The 25,242-nt window shown below is 39.4% G+C and overlaps 2 protein-coding genes across 2 annotated transcripts; one reads left to right on the top strand and one right to left on the bottom strand.

The window, feature by feature from the left end:
• The first annotated feature begins 30 nt into the window (after window positions 1-30).
• Window positions 31-17,963, top strand: LOC124254902 (targeting protein for Xklp2 homolog). The gene is made up of 15 exons (XM_046688737.1): window positions 31-237; window positions 1,366-1,413; window positions 4,422-4,520; window positions 7,559-7,682; window positions 7,940-8,023; window positions 8,840-9,151; window positions 9,520-9,820; window positions 10,105-10,255; window positions 10,695-10,854; window positions 11,237-11,447; window positions 12,063-12,164; window positions 12,999-13,175; window positions 14,168-14,314; window positions 15,796-15,907; window positions 16,457-17,963. Exons 1-15 carry the CDS (start codon window positions 126-128, stop codon window positions 16,744-16,746), a joined length of 2,430 nt encoding a protein of 809 aa, XP_046544693.1. The 5' UTR covers window positions 31-125; the 3' UTR covers window positions 16,747-17,963.
• A 1,924-nt stretch (window positions 17,964-19,887) lies between these two features.
• On the bottom strand, window positions 19,888-24,829 carry LOC124254901 (proteasome assembly chaperone 2-like). The gene is given in 7 exon segments (XM_046688736.1): window positions 19,888-20,200; window positions 21,074-21,191; window positions 22,297-22,485; window positions 23,002-23,120; window positions 23,916-23,974; window positions 24,641-24,721; window positions 24,724-24,829. Coding segments are annotated over 7 exon segments (786 nt in total). The 3' UTR covers window positions 19,888-20,086.
• Window positions 24,830-25,242: the final 413 nt, after the last annotated feature.

Here is a 25,242-nt window from a genome sequence, read left to right as displayed (position 1 = left end):
CCGTTGCACGAATAACTCTCGGCATTTGATTGGTCGTTTGGCGAAATGCGGTAGATTGAAATTTCACTTACCGCTCGTTCTAGTAGAAGTCTGTTTTGAAAAAGCGTTTCGTTTCTTTTGGCGAAATGGCAGAAACGGAATTAGGTCCTATGGATGTAGAATGGGATTATAACTGCCCACAATACGTCGATTTCAGCGAGCCGTTACCTCTGGATGATAGCGCAGACAAATGGTTTGGTGAGAAATTTGATCGTGATCACACAGTCTGGGTATAATATGCTTGAACAAGTTGAAGTTGCTGAATCAGATCAACACTAAGATATCAGGATATCAGATAGTTTCAGAGGTTTTATGTATAATTTGGATCCTTGGTATATTACAGGGACCTATCACAGTTAATGATCCCCTCATGATTTATATTTGTAATGATTTTCACGGGCATCAATCTTTATCCTGTTGTTTGAATAGGAACAGTAATGTCAACATGTTCATGTCATAATTTTGGCTTCTTCAAATAAGTGTCTAAATATAATGTTCTTTAATATGATCACAAACATTCTCGTTTAAACATATTTTATTCCATTCAAGAAGAAAGAAAAGGATTGGCAAACACGCCTAATTGGCTTATATACACAAACATTCTGTATATAAACACAAAGTATGTCCTCAGTTTCATTTGTCCTCCACTTGTATCCTGGTTTTTACACAGTGCTTTTGACGTTTCAGAAGGAGAATGTTAAGGTCAAATTAGGTCCGTTTGCCACATTTTGTAACAGTTCTGAGCAAATCTACAATCGTCAGTATTTATAATAATATAACTAAGCCAAAGGCACACCCTCAGATTTAATTACTGAATACAAATAGGATATACTGTGCATGAGTCTGATACAATGCGATTAGTGATTTTAGAAACTATTCACATAAACTAGTGCATCGGTATGGCCTCAGTCCCGCAAATCAGCTGTTTGGGATAATCTTGGCTTCTGTTTTTTTATGGCATCAGAAGAGATTATAAGGAAGAAAGAAACATATCCTGTTGTGGCCATCCACACTGCTACACCCCCTATTCATTAATGTTTAACATATGTTTTTGCCCCAAAATAATCGCAAAAATGCCAAACTGTTTGTTGGTGAGTTTGTAGATATACGAATAGTAAGGTCAAACATTTTTGATAGAATGTGACCCTTTATGTATGTTTAAGTGATGTATACTATAGCTTTGTTGTGGGTAGATGTCTTTTAAGTCTATTTCATCAGTCTTGTATGTTTTCACCCTGGTTCACAATACATATATCTGAGCAGAAGACTACAGAGTCACTTCACTGACCTTAGCTGGTATTCTTCAATGCAATTTGAATGCTTCAGATGCAGACCATGAAGATTTTGAAGATAGCTCCATTCGTATCAGTTCAGGTTGGTATTGCTTTATGATCTTTATGTAAATCAGTGCCTCAGGTTACTTCTACCCTATGAAGACCCAGGTTAAAATTGGTCTTCAGCAACCTTTGAAGTATGAATTGTCGTGAGATGCGACTGATACTGAGTGATAGGATTGGTTATGGTTACTTCAGCAACAAAACAAACTAGACCTCAATTTCAGAAGATTAAACAGATGTTTAAACAACATGTAACAGTCGTCAAGTGAATCACGATCTTTTATTTTAGCCGCTAGCATTAGCGACTCAAGTAGTGAGTGAGGTTAGTTTTATGCCACACTCTGCAATATTACAGCTATATGGTGGCGGTCTGAACCAGACAATCAGCTGCTCAAGTTAAGTTACTTGCCTTTGTTTACTCTTGATGTTTCAATGATGGCAGCATGTAGATTGAAGTGCAATGATATCACATGTGTGATATTTATTCTTATGTGAAGTATGTGCGATGTATCTTGTTGATACTGTTAAAGCCTGGAACAATGAATGTTTTTAGTTTCATGTATACAGAAGGCTTGTCATGTGAGAACTGTATTACTGAAACTGTTAAAAATCACAAATTCGAGTTCATGTCTGTTTGAAGTTTGGAAAGTTTAGCTTTCTTAACGAAACAAGATATATACCAACACAAGTATGAAAATGTCAAATACACACAGCTACAAACATGTCATAAATTAAAAAAGATTAGTTACCAACAACTGTGATGAACACAGAAACAATTCTATATGTATAGACAACTATTTTATTGCAATGGATGCAACATTAGTGTGTAGACGTGAACACCGTTATGTCAAGCAAGTTAAATTAGCACCCAACACATACAAGTTAAATTAGCACCTACACCGAAACGTTGCATCCATTTCTGTCAAAGGTTCTGGAGAAGGCGGTGGAGATCAGTCTTTTAGACCATTTAGAATAGGAACAGTTATATGAATTCCAATCAGCATACAGACAGAGGCACAGCACTGAGACAGCTCTTGTCCGAGTGGTAAATGATCTGTGCATGGCAGTGGATTCTGGAAAAGTATCTCTCCTAGTGTTGCTGGATTTATCATCAGCCTTTGACACGATTGACCACCAGAAGTTGTTATCCAGGCTAAAGACTGATTTTGGAGTGTATGACACAGTTCTGGCATGGTTTGCCTCATATCTGTCAGACAGGAGCCAGTCAGTTGTTGTGAAGACAGTCCACTCACAAAGAGTTCCTCTATCCTGTGGCGTACCCCAGGGGTCTGTCCTGGGGCCCATCATGTTCACCCTCTGAAGCAGCTGGGTCAGCTCCTTGTAGAAGAGAAAATGAACAATCACTTGTACGCTGACGACACCCAGATGTATGACTCGTTTGCAATAGAGCAGGAGGAACAGCACAAGACATGGGCAAAGATGGAACATTCCATCTCTGATGTTAAAGAATGGATGACTCTGAATATGTTTCAGCTAAACGAGGAGAAGACGGAAGTTGCTGTTATTGGGCCTAAGACCAAGCTTTCCAAGTTGTGTCAAGACAAACTACACATTAACCAGACAAGCATCGATATGTCCCCTGTTGTGAAGAATCTAGGTGTCCTAATTGATGTTGGATTATCAATGGAACAGCAAGTGCACAACAACATTATGTAAAAGTTGTTACTTTCAACTGAGAAACTTGGGGAAAATCCGTCATCTCATAACTGAAGATTCAGCTGCAACGCTCGCTCCCTGCCTGATTCTGACACGCACAGACTACTGCAATAGTCTGCTTGCAAACACACCGGCAACACTCCTCAGTAAGCTTCAAACAATTCAAAATCAAGCGGAGAGGATAGTCACCAGATCTCCCATAGAATGCACATAACACCTGTGCTTAAGGCGTTACATTGGCTCCCAGTAGCGGCGAGAGTGGACTTTAAACTCCTCACCCTGGCATCTCAGTGCGTTCACAATCTGGCCCCATCATACCTGTGTGACCTTGTATGTATGTACATTCCACCACGTTCTCTCAGGTCTGAGAATCAACAGAGACTCATAGTGCCACCATGGAAGAAAATGTCCTTTGGTTACAAGTCCTTTAGTGTTGCAGCTGCAACTAAATGAAACTCACTGCCAGACTCTCTCAAAGACGCCCAGTCGTTGGAATAATTTAAGTGTCTCTGAAAGACTCATCTGTTCCATTTGTACTTTTAAAGTGACCTTGTACGGCTACAAGTTTTTACTACTTTTCCTTGACTCTTGTATGCGCTATGAGCACGTCCCAGTGGAGTTTAACGCCATATATATGGACATTGCAAGAAAGAAGGTGTCAATCCATGTAAAATCGTTCCTGTTTATCATACCAGCTTCTATAGTCCGTTTGGCTCAAAAGCGGACCGATGAATTGCAATCTAACTTGAAAACTAAGAAACATAACGGACTGTAAGTGCCACTCAAAGAAGTAAAACAATTGTGATCTTTGTATTGTGTGCATGTTTGAGCATGTTGAGTTGTCAGAACGTGAGCTGATGATAAATCATGGTTATGAAGGGTTTGGTCTCAAAGAAAGGGCTGTGATGATCAGAATTTTCAGTGAAGCATGACTAGTATTATTGAAATGACAATCCATGTCATAGTCCAGGGGTGGAAATAACTTTAAAATTGATAGTGTCCTCCGGTACAGTGGCAGATGTAATGTCACTTGCCCTGATAATTTTTCCCCTATACCAACCATTTTCCTGCTGATTTTTTTAAAAACCAACATAATTAACATTGGAAAGTCAAGTGAACACCGGTACAGTGTGATATACAAATTTGCTTGTTTGACAGAAAAAAACACTGGACTCGGACGTCGGGCAGTGGGTTATTTCCACCCCTGTAGTCAACATGGAAGAACATGACACTACAGCATTATGTTGCAAGTGATATGCTACAGCCAGCTTTGGCATTGAGTATCAGTATAATAATCACATTGCATCTATTGGTCGTGTACAGCAAAATGTTTGAAATGTTAAACATGTTATAAATGATTATTTTCAGAGTACAAAAATGAAGTTCAGAAACCCCTGGAAGGAAATGTGAAAACTCCCAAAGTACAAACCCCTACTCCTCAAGCACAGGTGGCACCAATGAAATCAGGTAGCAAAGAAGTTCTGACATAAATAAATGCATAAAAACTGTACACATTTTTTTGTCAATCTAAAAGCATTGAAATCAATTTTTTTGAAACAATACTTCAGCAAAAAAACCCCTCACAAACTGCTTATTTAATTGTTAACACACAAAAAACGGGCGATTATGTACTGCCCTTGATTAGAAAAATATCAAGACTCTGATATTTTGGGTGTTATTTAGTGGGCTTATTAGTGTTTTGATGTTCCTTTGTGATTTCACATGCACCATTCTGTCTTTCTCGTAGTGCTGGTACAGAGTGATTGAATAATCAGTCAATCAATCTCCGTGCTTCAGTGATTATCAATGAGCTCAGGAAACTAATCAATATTCATAATAGAATTCAACTTTAAATTAAACTTTAGAAAGTATGTTTCTTATTGTTATGTTTGTTAAATGAAGGTATAAACAACTGATGCAGTTTTTGTACTTGTAAGACTGCAATGTACACAATGTTATGATTGTGACCTGTTACTGCCCACATGAGTTTTGTGGTGAGGCTTACAATTACAACAGATTGATCACTGAGCTCCAATTATCAATCTGCATGTTGTGACTGAGCGATAACCAGAAACTTTGAATTATGGTAGTGACTTTGCCACTTAGGATAGATTTGCTTTGTTAGGATTGATGACATCTAGAACTCTTGTATCATGCATGTTCACTTGTTTTCACTGCAGCACTTATCATTATATTGTCAATTGCATCTTTGCTTCCTTTATTTATGAACTCATGTAAAAACTTATGTAACCATCATAATTTTGTAAGTGTTATGTTGCTAGGGTGGTATTTATATAAGCATAATTATTAAAATGCTTGTTTACTAACCCAGGTTTCTGGAAATATATATATATATAAATCATTTGCTTTGATAGGATTTAGTATTTGGTTTAATTAGGGCTCCTTGCCTCTAGGCAGGAGACCTATTGTAATCGTTCGGATTATTATTATTATTTATTATTTTGCTGATTTTTGTACCAAACTTACCTCCTAAACCAATGCTCCAAATCGCTTACAAAAAATCACACAGATGCCCACCGAGGTGAAGATATTCCCCTTAAAAATCTCTAGGCTCTAGCCCAATAGCATTGGGGAGATAATTCAAAATTAATTCCACAATTTCAAAGTTTGACAGCAAATATCTCAAGAACTAATTGTTCCAACACTTCCAAATCTCTTGTACATATGCACAATCGAATTCCCAACAATTTTGCCTGGACGGTTCAAGTCGCTAAATTGTACCGTTTGGCAGTTATTTTTTGTTTTCAGTTTTGGCCATGTTTTTCAGTAGTTTCTGTGCAAATTCAGTATGCCATGTGCCAGTATGATAGATGAAGCCTTGGTGATTCCAGAACACTAATTGTTTTGACCGTAGACCTAAGAACAACTGGGATACAGCCTTTTTAAAGGGAACTATTTCTTCTCCAGAACTTCTTAAAAGGTACATTACTCCCTCGACCCGGCTGTATTTGGAAGATCCGCTTTCGCCTGTCAGGTAGCAAAGAAGTTCTGACATAAATAAATGCATAAAAACTGTACACATCTTTTCTGATTTCTTTGCTGTACGCCTGTCAAAATGTCGTGTTCTGGCTCCATTTTGGATGATGATTTCAATAGCCCAACATCAAGGGACAATTTCAAACACCCGTAACTCTCAAACCAACCCGTCTGATTTAGCGCTTTAACCAAAATGCTACCTGTACAAGTGGGATATTAATGTTGATTTAACCACTCAAAGACTAGCCTACCGCCCCATATTAACTAAAACTTACAACTTTCATGATTGCAGTAATGTAGATAGAACTTAAGCCGAGCAGCCCTCATCGTTGCTTGTAACTATATTTTTTTTTGTATTGCTTGGACCTTGCTGAGTGAATCTGTAAGAATCATAGTAAGAATTTATGATTTTGTTTGCCTTGTGGGTGGCAAAGACTTGTGTGTTTAGTGCCCAGGCCAGTGTTCATGTAGCTAGTGTGGTGTGTTTTTCGCAATGCTTGGGTTTGTAATGAGATAAGTGAGGTTTCCTTGCATTGTGAAATGGAACACGGTTGTACATAAATGTTGTGATAACAGGTATTCATTCTGTAAAGTGGTTGTAATTATAACACCTAATTCTCAGTCCTTTGAGGTGAAAGCACCTGTAGCTTCAGACTCAGCTATTGTAAGCCAGGTTTAACTAATCTTGTAAGCCAGGTTTAACTAATCCTTAACTGTAATTATTAACGATGTGGTTGTAATTAAGCAGCATTTGCATTGTGTTGAAGCAGACAAGCCCAACTCACATGTCTGATGTCAGCGGAAGTGAGAGAACATCAAAGGCTCTTTAATGACAGGCTACCTAGTATGGTCAGCTTGTCTCATCTGTGTCACCTAGTGCTCACTGCTACAGAATAAACATCAGACATTGTTACTTAGGCATGCCAATGCAATTTGCTTACAGTGTCGTTTCGTTTCTCACTTTGTCGACAGGTGAGAATGTCTATCAGATTGATTTAAATATTGTGTTTGGGCTGTGTCAGTGTAGTACATAACCTTGTAGCAGGTGGTGCAGTGTAAAAGGTATTAACTGATACTACGAAGGAGGTAATTGTAGTCGGTTCCATTGTAGTAGACAGGCGGTGCAGGCAGCAGGTATGAAATGGTACTGTCAAGGTGGTCAGTGTTAAAAGTCTCAGCCACATATCATAACTCAATTAAATGGGGAAAATAAAAATTACATCGGTGGATCATAAATATCTACTTGATCTTATGTTTGTCCTGAATTTAGTATGGGCTAAATCTTTGGTTATCATCAATGATCTGCCTTATGATCTCTCTTCCTTACAGACCTAAAGGCAGAAATAAATGTTGTGGTTGTATATCCTGTAATACTCAAAACCATGTTTACTGTTGAATTCAATATTGTTCTGACTACGGTGAACATGCTTATGTTTAGAAATTGGTATGTATTACCATGATAAGTAAATTTGGTAGATACTAATTGTAAATGAATTTAATTTTTTAAGAGGGAAGCGCAGGAACAGTTACTCGTCAACAAGCAAAGATGACCCCACCATCATCAAATATCATCACCTCCCTGGATGAATGGAGGGCCAAGAAGCCACAAACTGTAACACAATCGAAAGCCGAGTAGCAAGAAAGTGGGAGTAGTGGCGCCTTTGAGACCTGGGTAAATATTGTTAGCTTCTCTTCAGCTATTGTTTAAATATCTTGTTTATTGTTTTAGTGTTGCTTTAACATGTTTATATAACTATGCTTATGTTCAGTGCTGCTGTAAAATGAAAATCATATAAGGCAATCAATCTCCTTTTTATGGTAAATATTGTTTTGTTGCATCCTACCAATGCCACTGATGTCAAAGAGCAACCATGCTATTTGTTCTCTAGGAAAAGAGCAAACAGCTCTTCTGGTGGTGATGTTTCCAATCTGAAATCAACTGACGTGTCCCCAGTTACATCAACCAGTGACAGGTTTGTTGTCATTTATGTCATGTAAAGTAATTTATGGAATCCAAATGTTTTGGTTATAATCAGGGCTCCAGATAAGGGCCGTATCGCGTATGTATGGAAAAAAAAATATGCACGATACGGTAGGAAATAATTTAGAAAACGTAGCAGATACTCACCACAGCAATGGTGTACGGTCTTAGAATCACTTACAGACGTATTTATCTGAAAAAAAGTATTGTTTTATTGTTTACACAAGAGTAGCAATGTTGTGGTGCATATATGAAACGAAACACAAGATTACTGATAGTCCATTAGCTTCCATTCAGTACTCTAAATGTACACTTAAGGTTTTGCAGTACTCAATATTGAACAAATAAGGAGTATGTACTCCTGATGTTGAAAAATTATCTGGAGCCCTGTTATAATATTATATATGATGGCCTAATTATTTTACTGAAAGCATCATGTGTGACTCATGACATAGACTGATATACTGTTTATGGTTATTACCCCAGATTATGGTTATTTGTCCATTCATTACTGTACCTTGCCCACCAATAACAGCTTGCTGAATCTGTTTTATTGGAAATTGAGCATTGTACACCATATGTACACATAGTTTTGACTGGATAACAATGTGAGTTCTGTTAAGTACATGTCAAGTACTAATCTAAGTTCTTGTTCATGTATATTTGATTTTTTAATAATTTATGGCTTTGTGATCGTGTTTGTCTTGTAATAACTGATTTAGATTATAGATGATGTAATTCGCTTTATGGGTTTCATATTTTGTTCACTTATAAATGTTTTACAATAATGTTTGTGATCATATTGTAGCCAAAGGCCTGCTCTGAAAAGACAACGGATCTCTGGTAGCAACATTCGAAGGAGTGGTTCCCAAAGCAAATTAGAAGGGTCAAATAATTATCGAAGAAGTGGGTCCCAAGACAAAATGGAAGTTTCAAGCAAGAGATCTTTAAAGAGGAGCAACTCTTCAGCCAGTTCATCCAAACCTGAGAGAATAGCTCGTCCCCATACTCGAGGCTATTCAGCTGGTCGTCCAGTTCCCCAGAATATAGAGGACGCTGAGGCTCCATGTGCTAAGATGCCCAGAATGCCAACCCTTCCCACAACACCAACCTTTATGAGGTGAATATTGACACAGAAGATAAGATAGTATTCATTTGTTCACATCTTATGCAGCAATAGGAAATAATGGCTTGTTTGGTGGGAATTCTGCATATAGGTCTACAACAACCAATACGGGCTAGTTATCCATTTTATTCATGTACATTTGTGCAGTAGAATATGGTAAGCAAGTGTGACAGCCCTCTTCATCGACATCATATTCAATAGTGTAATGACATCACAGACGAAGAAATACAGAAACAATGGCAAAAGTGATAAGTGCATATGTGCACATTTGATATATATGAAATTGGTTATGTTTTACCATATGGGTAATACTTGGAATATCCACACTGCTTGTTAGTTACACAATATGCTGCAATCTTCAGGAGGAAACAACTGGCTGCTGGGTCTCCTCGGGTTAAAACTACAGAGGAGCAGGAGTTGGAACAGATCGCACAGATGAGGAAGGAGCTGGCCAAGAAGAGAAAGATGGCTAAGGACTCCCTGCTGAAGAGTAAGAATGCTCCTGGTTATGCCCCTGTGTGTAACTCCCGGGAACCCACTATAGTACAGGACTTCAAGTTCAGCACAGACAGTCGACTCAAGTCACAGCACCAGGACGTCCAAGATGAGAGTACAGTTGACTTTGTGAGGTGTCTCCGTTCTAATACAGCCTCCTCTTCACAGGTTAGGATTTTGTATGCAGCATCAGTACCCCTATGTACAGATGCAACTTCATTTGACATATGTAATGAGAAATAATTTTGAAATTTGAGCACACACATGTGTGTACTCATCTATGCACCAATTCTGTTTGTATCTTTATGTCAGTAATGGAGAAATTCAGACATTGGTTTTAATCATCAGCTGAGGTTACTAGAAGATCAGGTAAGAAATTTGACTAGAAGCTGACATGTATTTATATGATTGGACCTTTATCCAGTTTGTCTACATCTTCTTTAATATATCAGCAGGGCCCAAGAAGTTTAACCAGACCACAGCCCTTCAAGCTGACAACCAGCCACAAACCAGCACCACAGACAGAGAAGTTCCAGTCCATGGCGCAGTCTGTTGCAGCTTTCCACAGATCTACACCCGACAGGTTCAGAAGAAAACCTCGAGGTAGGAACTGTAAAGCTGTAGAGTAGTAGTGTATAATGGGTGTTGTGAAAACATTTTGGTGGATCAAAGGATTGTACATGTTTGTTTAGGTGAAAGGATTAGGATTAAAGAAAGTAATCCCTGTCATATGGGAGTTTCAAAGGGAGTAGTCATTATGTCAGTCCATCAGTTGATTAATCCTGTTGAGCTTTGTTTGAGCTGTGTGGTGATGAGGTGGGGTATATAGGTCGGGACCATGACAGGTGGTTCCCACATCTCGGTCTGTTGTACAGAACAGCAGTTTCATTTGGACATCTCGCACAACATTTGTTATTTGGATGTCTCATCTCTGGATGAGTGAATATTTCTAACTTTAGAACATCAGCAATCGTTGTCTGCTTTTATTTTCTTCTGTCACATTTATGACAGCTGTAACCTACAAAATGTCATGTGTTTTCAGCCACCAGCTCTGATAGAAAGTTACTCAAGGCACGATCACCTCACGCCCTTCGCCTCACCCAACCAGAGACGCCCAAACTAGAGACACGTCATCGTTACCGGGCACCGACTGTGCCAAGTCAGAAGGATATTGAGGACCAGGAGTATCAGGAGATTATGAAGTAGGCATCACAGTTTCTTGTGGGTTCAGAGTACTTTCCACATGCTTTTGACAATTTGTGTATCTGGATAGGTTAACTCAGCCACGTCCTGCCAGATTAATTGACCTGATTTAATGTTGTATCCTATTTCATGTGAGAATATATGGGTATATATGAGATATATGCATTTTACCATGCATGGTAATTGTAAAAGAAAATGTACATCTTTCTTGGGGAAAAGTAATTAAGCCTACTCTCCATGTACAGAATGGTATGTAAGTATATGATGTACTTTAAAACATTATGACCAAGGGATGTAACTGATGGGACCTAAACCACTTCTTATAGTCCATTATCTAATATAGTCCTTTAATCCTGTTTTTCATCCCTTTTTCGTTTACAGATATCAGTTCAAGGCTAACCCAGTGAACACAAGGATCATGAGTCAGGCCACAGGTCTCTACAAACCAGAGCCAAAGCCAGCGACCAAACCAGAGGAGTTCAACCTTCACCTGGACAGGCGCTTCCAGGAACGGCCAAATAAAGCTGCAGATGAAGATGAATTTGTTTTCCATGCTCAGCCTGTGCCGAGGAAGATTCTGGAGGGAACAGTGGTAAGTTATTCTACCTTACATTCTGACTTGTATCATCTTCAGTGTGTGCCGTGTGAGTATAAATTCAAAGGTGAATTATTGTTATTCTTTATTATGAGAGACCGCCTCCGTGGTGTAATGGTTACAGCGTCCGTCCGGAGAGCGGAAGGTCGTGGGTTCGATCCCCGACTGCGTCATACCAAAATAAAATATGGTACTGTCTGGCGCTCGGCATTAATGGGTACAACAAGGACTGGTCCGCTCGGAGTCAGTATAATGTGTCTGAGTAGGGTATTCATGCTTCACTGCGGCATGGTATCTCAGTGGGCTAGCACTATAAAACCAGCTTCAGTCTGGGCTAGTACAAGCAACCGCACATACACACGCATGCATTCTCCATTGCGACGTTAAACCCAATTTCACCTCATCAGCAGGTTTCATCAACAAGTTCAGATGTTTGTTGAACTGTGGTCATTTGTTAACTAAATAATCCCTCAATTATCAGGAAACATTTTCTTTGTCTGTGTAGTTTTGAGGTGGGACTGGGTTTATTTGCTGGGTTTATTTCACCAGCTGTTATTATATGTAAATTAGCTTGGTACACCATGACTTAAACAGTCTTTCTTGTTACTGTAGGGTGTAAAGCCAGCCAAGGAGATACCTACCACAGTGCCTCAGTCTCCAGCGTTTGCTCTCAAGCATCGTGTCCGGCTTCCTGTGGAAATACCACAAGAAAAGGTAAGTGCTGTTTCTGATTGGTAAAGTACAGTACCATTTATTATCCCCCGCAACGCGTTTTGCGGGGGGTATTAAAATGGACTCCGTCCGTGCGTCCGTCCGTCCGTGCACATTTGTCTTTTCTGGAGCAATATATCTTCACCAAACTTGGCACATACATGGATCTGGTGGTGTACTGGTGCCTTTTGGTAGTTATGGAATTCTGAATAAAATATTTTTGACGTTTCCATGGCAACAAGTTTGACTTAGCCTGAAATTGTGGTAGTGCTCTTTTCCGGAGCAGAACTCTAAAACTGTTCACTATTTCTTCACCAAACTTGGCACATAGATAGATCTGGTGGTGTACTGGTGCCTTTTGGTAGTTTTGGAATTCTGAATAAAATATTTTTGGCGTTTCCATGGCAACAAGTTTGACTAAGCCTGAAATTGTAGTAGTGCTCTTTTCCGGAGCAGAACTCTAAAACCGTTCAATGTTTCTTCACCAAGCTTGGCACATAGATTGGTCTGGTGGTGTACTGGTGCCTTTTGGTAGTTTGGGAATTCTGAATAAAATATTTTTGGCGTTTCCATGGCAACAAGTTTGACTGAAATTGGTGATAGTGCTGCTTTCTGGAGCAGAACTTTAAAAACCTTTCAATACTCTCCTTCCACTTTTCTATATACACACCTAAATATTTGACATAATCATATCTCAGAGACATAATCATGAAGAGTATTTTGCCATTGCGGGGGATATTGATCACTTTTTCTTCTTGTTAATTAACCATAGTTATTGGAATTAGTGGGACTTATTAGAATTATTCCTTTGAACAATCTATGATTGCTGTGTTGTAGGAAACAGAAAAGCCTTTGCCCAAGGCTCATGCTGTGCCTCACCCAGGCATCCCGTTCCAGCCCAAACTGTCCCACAGGACAACTACCCCAGAGCCATTCAGCTTTGAGAGTCGCTACCCTGACCCCATTGCTGTGAAGGAGGCCAAACTGCGGCAGAAACTTGAGGAGGAACAGCGGGTAAGGGACTCATGATGTGTTCATTGAATTCGTAACCATGAACAAAATGAAACGAATTTCCTGGAACTGAATGTGCTGAGTGATGCTGACCAGAATGCCTTTTCATAGTCTTGGTACTTCCGTATCTGTTGAGTTACTGTGGTGGTGGGACAGCAAGCCTGGGTTTGTAAATTGAACACCCACATGGTATCAATGTATGAAGCCCAATTGTCATGGGGGCAGTGGGGTAGCATGGTGGTTAAAGCAGTCTTGTCATGCCGTAGACCCAGGTTCAAATCCCCACATTGTTACAATATGTGAAACCCATTTCTGGTGTTCCCCACCGTGATATTGCTGCAATATTGCTAAAAACTGAACTCACTTACTCACTCACTCTGTTGTCATCTGTAACACTATTGCAGGAATATTGCTATATGTGAGACATATAAAAAAACAATAAACAATTTCATCTATTACTTACTGTGGCTGGGAGACTCTTACTGTACAGTGGATCTGAGGAGTGAGATACATGCATTTCCACCTATAGTCAGTACCCTGAATGTTCTTCACATCCACGACCCGTGAACATCCGGGGTAGAATAGGTCTTCAGCAACCCATGCTTGCCACAAAAGGCGACTATGCTTGTCGTAAGAGGCGACTAACGGGATCGGGTGGTCAGGCTCGCTGGCTTGGTTGACACATGTAATCAATTCCCAGTTGCACAGATCGATGTTCATGCTGTTGATCACTGAATTGTCTGGTCCAGACTCGATTATTTACAGACCTACCATATAGCTGGTATATTGCTGAGTGCGGCTTAAAACTAAACTCACTCACTCACTTCACATCCACAATATTTTTCCTTATCCTGGACAAGGGATTTAAATTATTTCTTTAGATTGACAGTAATAGTTCTAGCTCTTTATTAGATATGACAATGATATTTGATTTGTCGACAAATACCTTGAAACATCCTTATCCTGATACCTGTGTATTTTATTCTGTGCCACAGGCACGGGAGTTCCGGGCCAACCCTTTGCCACGTCTGGAGCCTGTTCTGCCCGAGAGACACACCAAGCTCTGTACAAAGATGGAACCATTCAACCTCCAGAGTGAGATCAGAGGTGCCAAGAAGTCAGAAGAGTGGAACCACAAGGTTGTAAGTTAATCCATGAAGATGAGTGACCCTAGAATCTGGCAATACTTGCAGCTTACGAAGAGTAATCTTCTGGAATTATACATGTGTTTTGGCGTAATTCCATGGCGTGCCCTCAATCGTTTTGGCATGCTTTTCCTGGTGTCCAAGTACAGTTTATACTCTAGTAGAAATCATTGGTTCCAAAAGCTGCTAGTTTTGACCATGATCTTTCAATGTCGAGTGTATCATGTTTGCCTAGAGAAGTCACAGGACTAACGGAAGCAGGCTGTCCTGAGGAATAACAGATGACTGGCTTATTTTAACAGCATTGTATGATGAGAGCTGCCTTCATATGGCAAACTGAAGTTTGACAACACATGTTGAGAGTGTGAACATTCCAACTCGCCACCAACACTGATTTCAGAGTTGTCAAACTGTTGTCGAGAAATAGGATCGGTCTCTATTCTCACAACTTTTCCATCAAACTTTCTGTGTTGTCAAACTTGAGTTTGACGTCTGAAGTGTAGTCAAACTTGTGGTGTTCAGAAACAACCAATTGCAGTCAACAAAATGGTCACATGACCTCACCGATAGAGACATGGCGCTCAAATGAAATGAAAGTTTGACAACATGTGTTTGACTTGTGAAAACGCCAATTTGACAACTTGTAAAATGTGTAAAGGTCGCTTTAGACAAATCGACCCACAATATCTAAAGTGTATATTTGAACGCAGACCAATGTGATATATTTTATCAATCTTATAGTGTACTTGTCGGTTGATAAGGCATTGATGTGAACCAAGTATAATGTTTACATGTGCTTAAAACTACATTGCAACTGTTAACCAAGGATATATTAGGTATTTACGTGATAATAATAATAATAATAATAGTCCACTTATATTGCGCATTTATCCATGCACATTGCATGCTCAAAGCGCTGACATATTACCCCTGGTCAACAAGTACAGAACACTGTACAGAATACAACCGGTCGCCTGTCAGGCACAAGGTTCAAATTCAGACTACCATCGTATCATACCAGGGTGCCGTTGTACAAATCTTAAGCTTAGGTGACTGTAACTCATACCTTAACATAGACTTAAGGTAGCCTCAGCGCGTTTTGTACAACGACACCCAGGTACCCAATTTTACTGCTGGGTGGACAGAGGCAAGTTTGAACAAACTCACTTGCCTATGGTGAGACAACATGTATCACATATTCTTTGTTGTGGGGCAGGACTGAAGTCCTAGAAACTCTTAGGTCAAGCTGCCAAACATGGTCACCCATCCGAGGACTGTCCGCAACCACCGTTGCTTAACTTCAAACGATTGTGACCTGAGCTCTATGCACAGGACCACGCACCGCCACTACATATTAAGCACTACAGAATTGTAACATGTAACATGTTAAGCACTACAGAATTGTGAAATACAAATAATCTCAATGGATGATAGCTGTTCCACAGTTGTCTCATTTCCATCATTTCTCATGTCTTCAGTTGGAAGAGGAGCAGTTGAAACAGAAGCAGGCGGCGATGTTCAAGGCCAGACCTGCCGACGTTGTCCACCAGGAACCCTTCATGCCGCAGAGATCTTCACGAGCACTGACAGGTGAGTAATGCGCACAGAATGTGGCAATATAGACATGTATGCAGGATATTTTCTTCATATATTATGAGGGCTAATTTCACAACAGAAACACACTTCCCACCCCCACCCCCTATTACATGCTGTGGTTCTGAGAACAGCAATCTCAAAATTAGGTTTGATAGTTAAGGATTCTTTCTTTCTATTTTTATTACTTTCATAGATTGTAAAACTAAATGATAGTAAAACGGAATTCTATGCTTTGTGTGACCCAAACATCATGCAGTGTAACTTGAGGGAAGATTTATTTAGTGATCTGTAAATGTCTTCATTGCTTTTGTCTTAAATCTGCAAGTGATAGAAAACTCTTTTGCATTTTATATTAGCCATTCCAATGGCAATTCTGATTTACTTAGCCAGTCATCCGTGTGAATGATCTTGCATCCATCGGCCCATAATTAAACCGTAGAGAATGTTTTTATCCTTTTAACCCATTAAACCATTAAAAATATTGCAATATGTATTGTTTGAAAAGGGAATTGTGGTATACCGAGTTTTCTGTTTTCTGTTTAGATGTGAGTGAGTTGACTCTGAACACCGAGAGACGAGCTGTTGATCGGGATGAGTATGAATTGAGAAAGAAGGCACGAGAGGCTCAGCTGGCAGAACTGAACCATGAACGGGAAGCACAGAAGATGGAGGAAGAGAAGGCTGCTATTGCTAAACTGCGGGCAGAGATGGTTCACAAGTCCAACCCAATCAGAAAATTCAAACAGGTCGTTGTCCAGGGCAGCGAGAAACCACCAACATGTCCAGAGTCCCCTAGATTCTCAGACAGACTACGAGGCAAAGTCCGAGTATAAGCAACAGTTGGCACTGATATCTCTTCATTCATTTATTCATACACGTGTGAATACAGCTCATCCAGTTGATTGTTGCAGACAGCCAATTTGGCTCCATCTCATCAATAGCAGTCAAACAGAATCTTGGATAGTAAAACACTGTACATATTTCTGACTTCAGTATTGTACAGATTCAACTACAGTTACATCAACAGCATTTAGACTATGCCCTGTCTCTAGAACTGCATATTATTAGATTTGATTTTTGTAAGTCATAGCTTTATTCCTTCACTTGGAATCAAAGAACACTTGGAATCAACAGGTCTCATTTGCAGAATCATGATCAAATGTTGAATATCGTAACATCATCTTCAGTGGAACAAATTTAAGCTCATTTTATTAAAAAACATTGCTTCTGTGTAAGCATTTTTATTTATGTTTATATTAGATTTTATTTATCGTTAAAACAGCAATTTGTAAGCATTGCAATAGGCTTACCAGGGGATTAGGATTTCCTTCAGGAATATCCAGATGTATTATAAGGCAATATTATTTTATTGCATTACAAGACAATCCGATATTTCCAATATTGAAAAGATTTCTTTCTTCTGCCAAGGTTGATAAGACCTTGTAATAATAACCTTGAAGAGAAGGCAAATCATTTTCATCAGCTGTGAGTTTTTGAGTGGCAAAGCTCCTTAAACATAATATATTTAATTACATCATATGGCATCTAGCAAAATTGTGTTAATGTAACTTCCAGGCCAATGCCCTCAAAATGTGTGATTGTTTGACTGCAACTCCAACATGCAAGGTGTAGTGCTGCTCCGTGACAATGCTGTATCCAAGGTGATACAGGTAGAACTACTGCAAGTCTAAGCAAACTTTGAGGGAAATATTGTAGTCTGTTTTCAGATGATTACTTAGATTTCACAATGTGTGATGGTATGATATGGTGACAGGCCAATAATCATTATGTTTATTTCCTTGGATGAAAAAAGCACAAGTATGCACATGTCCTATGTACTTTGTTGCTGGTGTCTTTGACACCCTTGAAGCACCTGATGCTGCATTTAGTTGTACATATGAGTGGAGAGCTTGCTAAATGTTGGTCTCTGTGCTCAGACTTCTCTGCCTGTTATGCCTCGTGTCTTTTCTACCTTCTGTATCTCTCCATGAGTCATTTCCCCTTTGTAATTATGTAATCTAATGCTATGTGAATAAATTAAGAAACCCAATAAACACTTGTGTTTTTAATATGATCACCTTTGAATATGAACTACAATTGCTGTGGCGGGATGCCAAAGGTGTCATGGGTTGGAACAAGCTTGTGTAGTCATATTCATTGGGAATTTTCAAATGCATTCATGTGGCATTGATGAAATCAAACTTGAAATTTCCCGTCACTGTGTTCTGATGTTTGTGACAGTGACAAACCAACTGAGCTTGTAAGTTACCCAGCGGTTGCTGTTCATCTCAAAAGAAAACAAAGAGCAATGCCATTTTTAAAAATATTTTTTACACAAATGTTCATGATACAAACAATGAATCCTTGCAGCAATATGATTCAGACATTATGAATATGAAAATGAATGGTTCAACAGTATGAATGTCTTGAATACTCATTCAAATGCAGTGTTTCTGAATTAAGTAACACTGCATTATAACATGATTGACAAATGTAGCCAGTAGCTCTACACTAGATGACAATGTACATTTAATGGCACACATGATGTGATACATGTATTAATTGATGTCATAGCTTGATCCATTTTCAAAATGTACATTATCATGAAACAATGGTAAATATACCAAACAACTATAAGAAGAAAACCTAAGTAATTTTCAGCTTTTATTGTATCTGTAATCAAAGTTTTCAAGTGCTCAGTCACGGACTCTATGGCCTTTGCCATGTAACAGGGAAATCACAAATTAAAAATGTCACTTCCATAAAGAATTAACCAGTCATGTAAGTCACAAAAATTTGATAACATCTTCTTGTCATGATATGAAAAAATTGTACAAATAGACTATTGCAATAAAAAGGCAGCTCCTCCCAATGCCCCCATTTGGCTAACATCAAACTTACTGCCACAACAATTTCCATGCTGACGTAGTACCAAGGTTGCCAAGCAACTGAAGGCCCAAATTTCTGGCTGTTCAATTATGTGTCTGACATATATTTGAGATGATTTCCAAACATGAGAGGGACAAAAAAACCATTCATTGGTAAATTTGTTTAACTGGCTCTTTCAACATTGTGCACAGATATTTGTGTTAATTATTATTAAAGCACATCTTAACATCATACAGGGTATCCATATAGGTTTTGCAGCTGGTTAACCTGCCTCACAGATGCAGGAAATACATGTGGATCATTGCACAGTTTGAATGAGTGAGTGAATATGGTTTTACACCGCTTTTAGCAATATTCCCGCAATATCAAGGTGGGGGACATTTTGAGGTGTGATATTGAATACCACCTCACATTCATTAACACTGAAGTCATGAGTTCCCACCAAGCAGATCGATGCTCATGCTGTTGATCACTGGATTGTCTGGTCCAGACTTCGATTATTTACAGACAGCCACCATATAGCTGGAATATTGCTGAGTGCGGTGAAACTCAACTCACTCACTCACCCATTAACACTGACAAAAGTTGTGCTAAGATCACTTTGGGGAGGAAGACCCATTCAAGATGGCTTAATTTGTGTAAATCATCCAAACCCCATGTTCTGCTTGCTTGGTTTCTTGTTTAATGCTGTTTTGCAGTATGATACAGCTGACCATGCTATCCTGTACAAAGCAGTCTTACCTTGAGCGAGATATTTTTTCTGATATCTTATATCAACAGTGATAAAGTATATTTGATATCAGATCAGACACGATATATTTGGGAAGACACGAGGGTGAGATTCTATTTATCATCCCAAATCACTCTTCATTAATTTTCAATGAAAAATGTACATCTCTGAACATGGTACTGCCATTAGACTTGCAGTGCAGCGATGTCATAGCATTGTGACGTCATCAAGTACATGACGTCATAGCATTGTCAGGGCATTGTACAAAATCTACTGTCAAAACGATATCTCCTAGGAGATATCGTTTGATCTCACACAAGTGATATCTCCTGTGGAACACAGTTTTGGATGATAATTACAATATACCTAGTGAGCCTTTGTGGAGTGATTTACATGTACATGTTGTACACCCAAAATGTCTGAAATTTATGCGGGGGTTGCACCTTTGCATCTAATCCAGCATGGTATATCGAAGACAATCTTATTACAGTTCACCCACAGTGATGGGTGGAGAAATTCCAGCCCAATGTTTATCAGTTTTTGACAATGTTCTGTTAGTGGAATAGTGTTCGATCTGCTCTTGTCCCAAAGACCAGACACCAGGATACCGGAACCTTCCACTCAGTTGGTCCGGTCGCCTCCTTCCCCACCTCGCTACCAGGAGCAGCCTAAACAACAAAGTCACATGATGTTTGGTGTAACAGCTGCCTTTACAATGTTATAACATCAAGTCATAGCTTGTTTAGATTTGATTGAGCATAGATGATCTAAATTGTTAGATAACACCACTTAGCAACAAGGGAACAGGCATGACATTTGTGTGGATGGTAACACCATGGATGAAGTAAGCAGTAGGCAGGATGCTGTTGTGTAATGTATTCTCTTAATAAGTAGGGAACTTAATTTTTTATTTACAATTGAAAAATTGGGAGATATGAGTCAATATTGATATGGTAATAATGGATATTTGAGAGTGCATCACCACTTGCACTTCCTTATGACCATAGTTGTTTGTACAGTAATCCCTCTTGAAAGATGATTGGTGTATGACGTGAAATTTGCTTGTGTACCATTTTCATTTTCAAACAAAAAACCCCGACTAGAAACAAACACTAACAACTGTGTGATGCAAGATGACTGTCAAAATTAATGGTGTACAGTGATTTATCGACCTTCGTCAAAACCCGTATGGGGCTTCTGCATTGTGTTCATGCATCCCATGCGTTGCGTTTAGGGGGTTGTGATAAAGAGAAATGGTGATGTGTTCATAAGATGTCTGTCTTTGAAAAGTTTGTTAATGCTTATACTTCCTATCCAAATTGAGAGTTCAAGTGCCCCATCTTATTTTAAAGAGTATATTAATGTGCCATAAGGAAAGATGAAATATGTGTCGATTTGATTCTAAAACGAGAGTTTGACAGATTACTGCACTCCTGCCTGTAAGACAGTAACTCCTTGTTTGATAGATGGCCTCTGACACACACAAATGTAATAATCTCCTTATGTACTATATACATATAAGATGGTACACCTCTGCTTACCTTTAAAGAGACAATCCCAAGCCAATTATTTAACTGTGTAACCATGGCAACAGCATCATGGGCATTGTCCCCTTCTGAGCAGAACATCATCATCACAACAACTGACGTGTCGGTTTTGCTGAAACAATAACATTTACACCATCATGGAATAGTTTAAACACTGTCCAGCAAACTCACACAAAGTGCGAAACAATGGAATATTGCCAAAGAAAGCACTTAATTTAGCATTTGCTCTGGAGAGAGTGAGTATGGTTTTACACCGCTTTTAGCAATATTCCAGCAATATCACGGCCGGGGACACCAGAAATAGGCTTCACACATTGTGCCCATGTGGGGAATCGAACTCGGGTCTTCGGTGTGACGAGCCAACGCTTTAACCATTAGGCTACCCTGCCGCCCATATTTGCTCTGTAACCATTTTTGGCGATAACACAGCATTTTTTAAAACAGACAGTCTGGCTTTACCTGGTATAAGGTTCTAGACTGAACTGTTGACATAAAAGCATATCAAGACGTTATCATCCAATTGTGTCGACTTCCAAGGGACAATGCCTGTAAAGATTACCAGGAGTTGTACACAAAATATACACACAGCAAGAAATAAAACCAAATATGAGCTAGGTTAAATGTGGTCCTGATGAATCATTGAAACTAGACAGTTGTCCATCTTTGATTATCTACCAGACACTTTATAAACGGTAACTACCCTGTAAGATTCCCCAACATTGCTTTGTCTCAGAAGTGAAGTCACGTTCCATCTTTATCCCATAGTCTTGAGATGGAAATCAATAACTGATTAAAAATTCTTTTCTGTGTGGCATATATTGACATTGCAAAACATACAAGGGACTTCTCCTTATATATTTCATTTAAACAAAAAAGGGTTTAAAATAAAACTGCATGAAAAGATGATTTACAGAGTATTATGAAAATCAAAGCCACCCAAATTAACTGCCCTCAATAACACAAAATGCATAATAAAGAAGTTGACATCCATAAATCTTGCTTTTCTTATGCATTCCACTTCTAAATGCCCTTCAAAGATTTAAAATCTCATGCTGCTAGAAGTCCTGGGTTGTATTTTAAACTGCCCACACCACTGAATTAAGCACTGCATATAGAGCCGCTTCTGTTGAGACAGATGATAATGGTGGTGAATGAATTCAAGTATATTTACTAACAGAATTGGAGATTTGATACACTAGAACATCTAACCAACTCACAGATTCTCAAAAAGTTGTTTCGCTATGCCACTTCCTGGCATGTACAGCACCATCTGTTGTGAGCTGCCATCGACGGCGAGTTCAGTAGGGGTAGCTCTCCGCTCCAGCTCCTGCCAGCCCAGTTTTGTGCGGAACAGGTCGCCACACTTCCTGTCCATTGACTCCGATGGGATGAACCGGAACTGGGACCTTCCATACAAAGAGCAGACGTCAATCATACATCTCACTTGCGTGTCTCACCCATTCTATGAAGTGTTAGGTTGGCTTGAATGTGTTACTGTTTGAGTTATATCAAGGCATAATGTCTTCATCATGATTGTGGTGAATTGTGGACCCTATCCCTTTAAATTCCCCGACAGACAGAGCTTGGAAACTAAGGGAGGCAACTCTGATGTACACAGGTACCTGTACTATTGGGAGAAGTTATATTAAGATTGGAACCAATATGTGCAACAGGGTCGGATACAGCTTATTGAGAAGTGTGTGTGTGTGTGTGTGTGCACGGCGCGTTTTGCGTGGGTCATTTAGTTTTCACAGGTCATTTAAAAAACTTTCAGGACAAAATCTGAATCCGTCTATGTGAAAAAGCATGTAAACATAGTGAGCTAGACAGGCAGGAATATAGAGACAGTTTTATATCTGAGCTTGACAGTCTCAATGTACAGCTGCAGATGTTTATGACAATGATCTGGCCCCAAAACTGACCCCTGTAACTGGACATCAAGTCTCTCCTCCGAGTAGCTACTGGTCAGTATGATCACCTGACGGAACTTCTGTAACCTCGTCCACTCTGCAAGCCAAGACATGAACTTCTTCTTCTTGCCCTGAATTAACAGATATGTAATTGCAGATAATCCAATGCCTTACTAAACGACCTTGACAGACGTACCAGTACATGCCATTTTACAGTACCGTACCTTGACGTTAAGTAAATATTTATACAAAACAATATCATGATTCTTCTGAATTTGTTACTCAAGCAAATCACTCAAATATAGACTTATCCAGATGCACATTTTCACGGCTGATACCAATTCAATCAATGTGGGCTTTCTATACAGTAAACTACATTGACAACTAACATGCTTAGAATGAAATGAAGGATATAACAAACCATGTTTTGGGTTCCTGCCACTTGACTGACTGTCTGAGTTTGGTTTTACGCCGCTTTTAGCAATATTCCAGCAACATCACGGCGGGGGACACCAGAAATGGGCTTCACACATTGTACCCATGTGGGGATTCGAACCCGGGTCTTCGCCGTGACGAGCCAACACTTTAACCACTAGGCTACCCCACCGCCCCTCCTGCCACTTGATGTACATGGTAGTGATAATGAACTAAAATTACTGTTTCCCTTTGAGTTTGTTTTGACCATTGTTTACGGTAATTACTTTTATATATCAGGGGACCTCACAGACATGATATAGGCTGGGGCTTATCATAGAGACTGGAACAGTGACCTTGGTCACTGCTAGTGATTCATGGTACATAGGACTGTCTAAAAATGTTTGGCAACTGAAATCCCCTCTACAAGCATGAGGTTCAAGGACTCAGAATCCAAACGTGTGATCTGCAGACCAGTTACTCTGAGTAATTGGCAACACTATATTACTAACCTTCACAAATGGTGACCTCTGTTGAAGAACAACTAATTTGTTGCTCTGGTTTTCATATACTGTAATAGAAGAAAACATGTCTTAACAGGCGCTTGCTTCTAATATACCCCAGTAAACATCATATAAATTCTGAACAGGTGCTTGTTGCAAATATACCACTGGATACATAACATACAGTCAACCACATCAGCGAGCCTGACAATCAAATGTCATTAGTAGCCAGTTTGGACCAACTCAACTCAAACCTTCACAGGTAGCAGAAAAGGTCAGGCAACTGATATCAATGTCATTTTCAATATGGCCGCTATTGTATCACGGATGGACAGACATACAATGGACAACACACCACATAATAAGCCTACAAGAACTTCAGTCACTGAGCTAAAAACATGCTTCAGCAATGAATAGTTTATTATAAGTTACTAAACACATTGGTTATGTTTGGCACTAATAAGTTACAGGGTTGGAAATAACCCATTGCCCGACGTCCGAGTCCAGTGTTGTTTTCAGTCGGGCAAGCTAATTTGTATATCACACTGTACCGGTGTCCACTTGACTTTCCAATGTTACTTATGTTGTTTGTTTAACAAAATCAACAAGAAAACGGCCGGTATAGTGGAAAAATTATCTGGGCAAGTGATTTTACATGTGCCACTGTTCCGGAGTACACTAGCAATTTTAAAGTTATTTCCACCCCTGAGTTATTCCTTTACTGCGGTAGTTACCTTCACAGCTGGTGGTGAGTTTACAGATGTTTGCATCATGGTGGGCGAAGGGGTTGTTGCCGACCATGGGGAGGACGCTTCATGGTAGATGTACCCGACCCTCTCCATCCACAATGTGGAGATGACCAGGTCAGCTGTGAGCTGGCCAACATTCCCCACGGACACACAGGGCTGGAAGCAAACATACATATCCTCATATATTGTATGTATCTTATTTATAAGCCTAACACACAAATGCAAAGAGTGAGTGGATAATATTTCAGTTAACCAATTTCCAGAACCTCACAAGAACACAGGATGTAAGCCCTGTCCATGCTCAACCGGAAGTTGGTCGTCATCAAATACCATTTCCCTGATAGACAGTCGATCCCGGTAGAGATTTATCAAAATCTTACTCTCAGAGAGTGAGTCCCCAAAATGGTAGGATTTTGATACCCCCAAGTAGCAAACGTTTATGAACTCGACTTGTCTTATAAGCTGAATGGTCATGGATTATAACCCCCTATATCATATGGTCATGACACATTATATTTTGTTTACATGTGAAGCACTTCTTGACATGTCTTTCAGTGCGAATTGGAAAAGCCGAGAAATCGACCACT

This window comes from Haliotis rubra, unplaced genomic scaffold (genome assembly GCF_003918875.1).
Source record: "Haliotis rubra isolate DU_JTF1 unplaced genomic scaffold, ASM391887v1 Scf586, whole genome shotgun sequence".
NCBI lineage: Eukaryota > Metazoa > Mollusca > Gastropoda > Lepetellida > Haliotidae > Haliotis > Haliotis rubra.
The sequence above is the reverse complement of the archived record's forward strand: the minus strand, read 5'-3'. Positions and strand labels throughout refer to the sequence as shown.

What these genes read in the sequence shown, in the direction of transcription:
- LOC124254902 (XM_046688737.1), top strand. Translation starts at nt 126, where the DNA reads ATGGCAGAAACGGAATTAGGTCCTATGGATGTAGAATGGGATTATAAC. An exon ending in ATACAGCCTCCTCTTCACAG is followed by an intron (nt 9,821 to 10,104) that starts GTTAGGATTTTG and finishes TTAATATATCAG; the next exon opens with CAGGGCCCAAGAAGTTTAAC. An exon ending in AACTTGAGGAGGAACAGCGG is followed by an intron (nt 13,176 to 14,167) that starts GTAAGGGACTCA and finishes TCTGTGCCACAG; the next exon opens with GCACGGGAGTTCCGGGCCAA.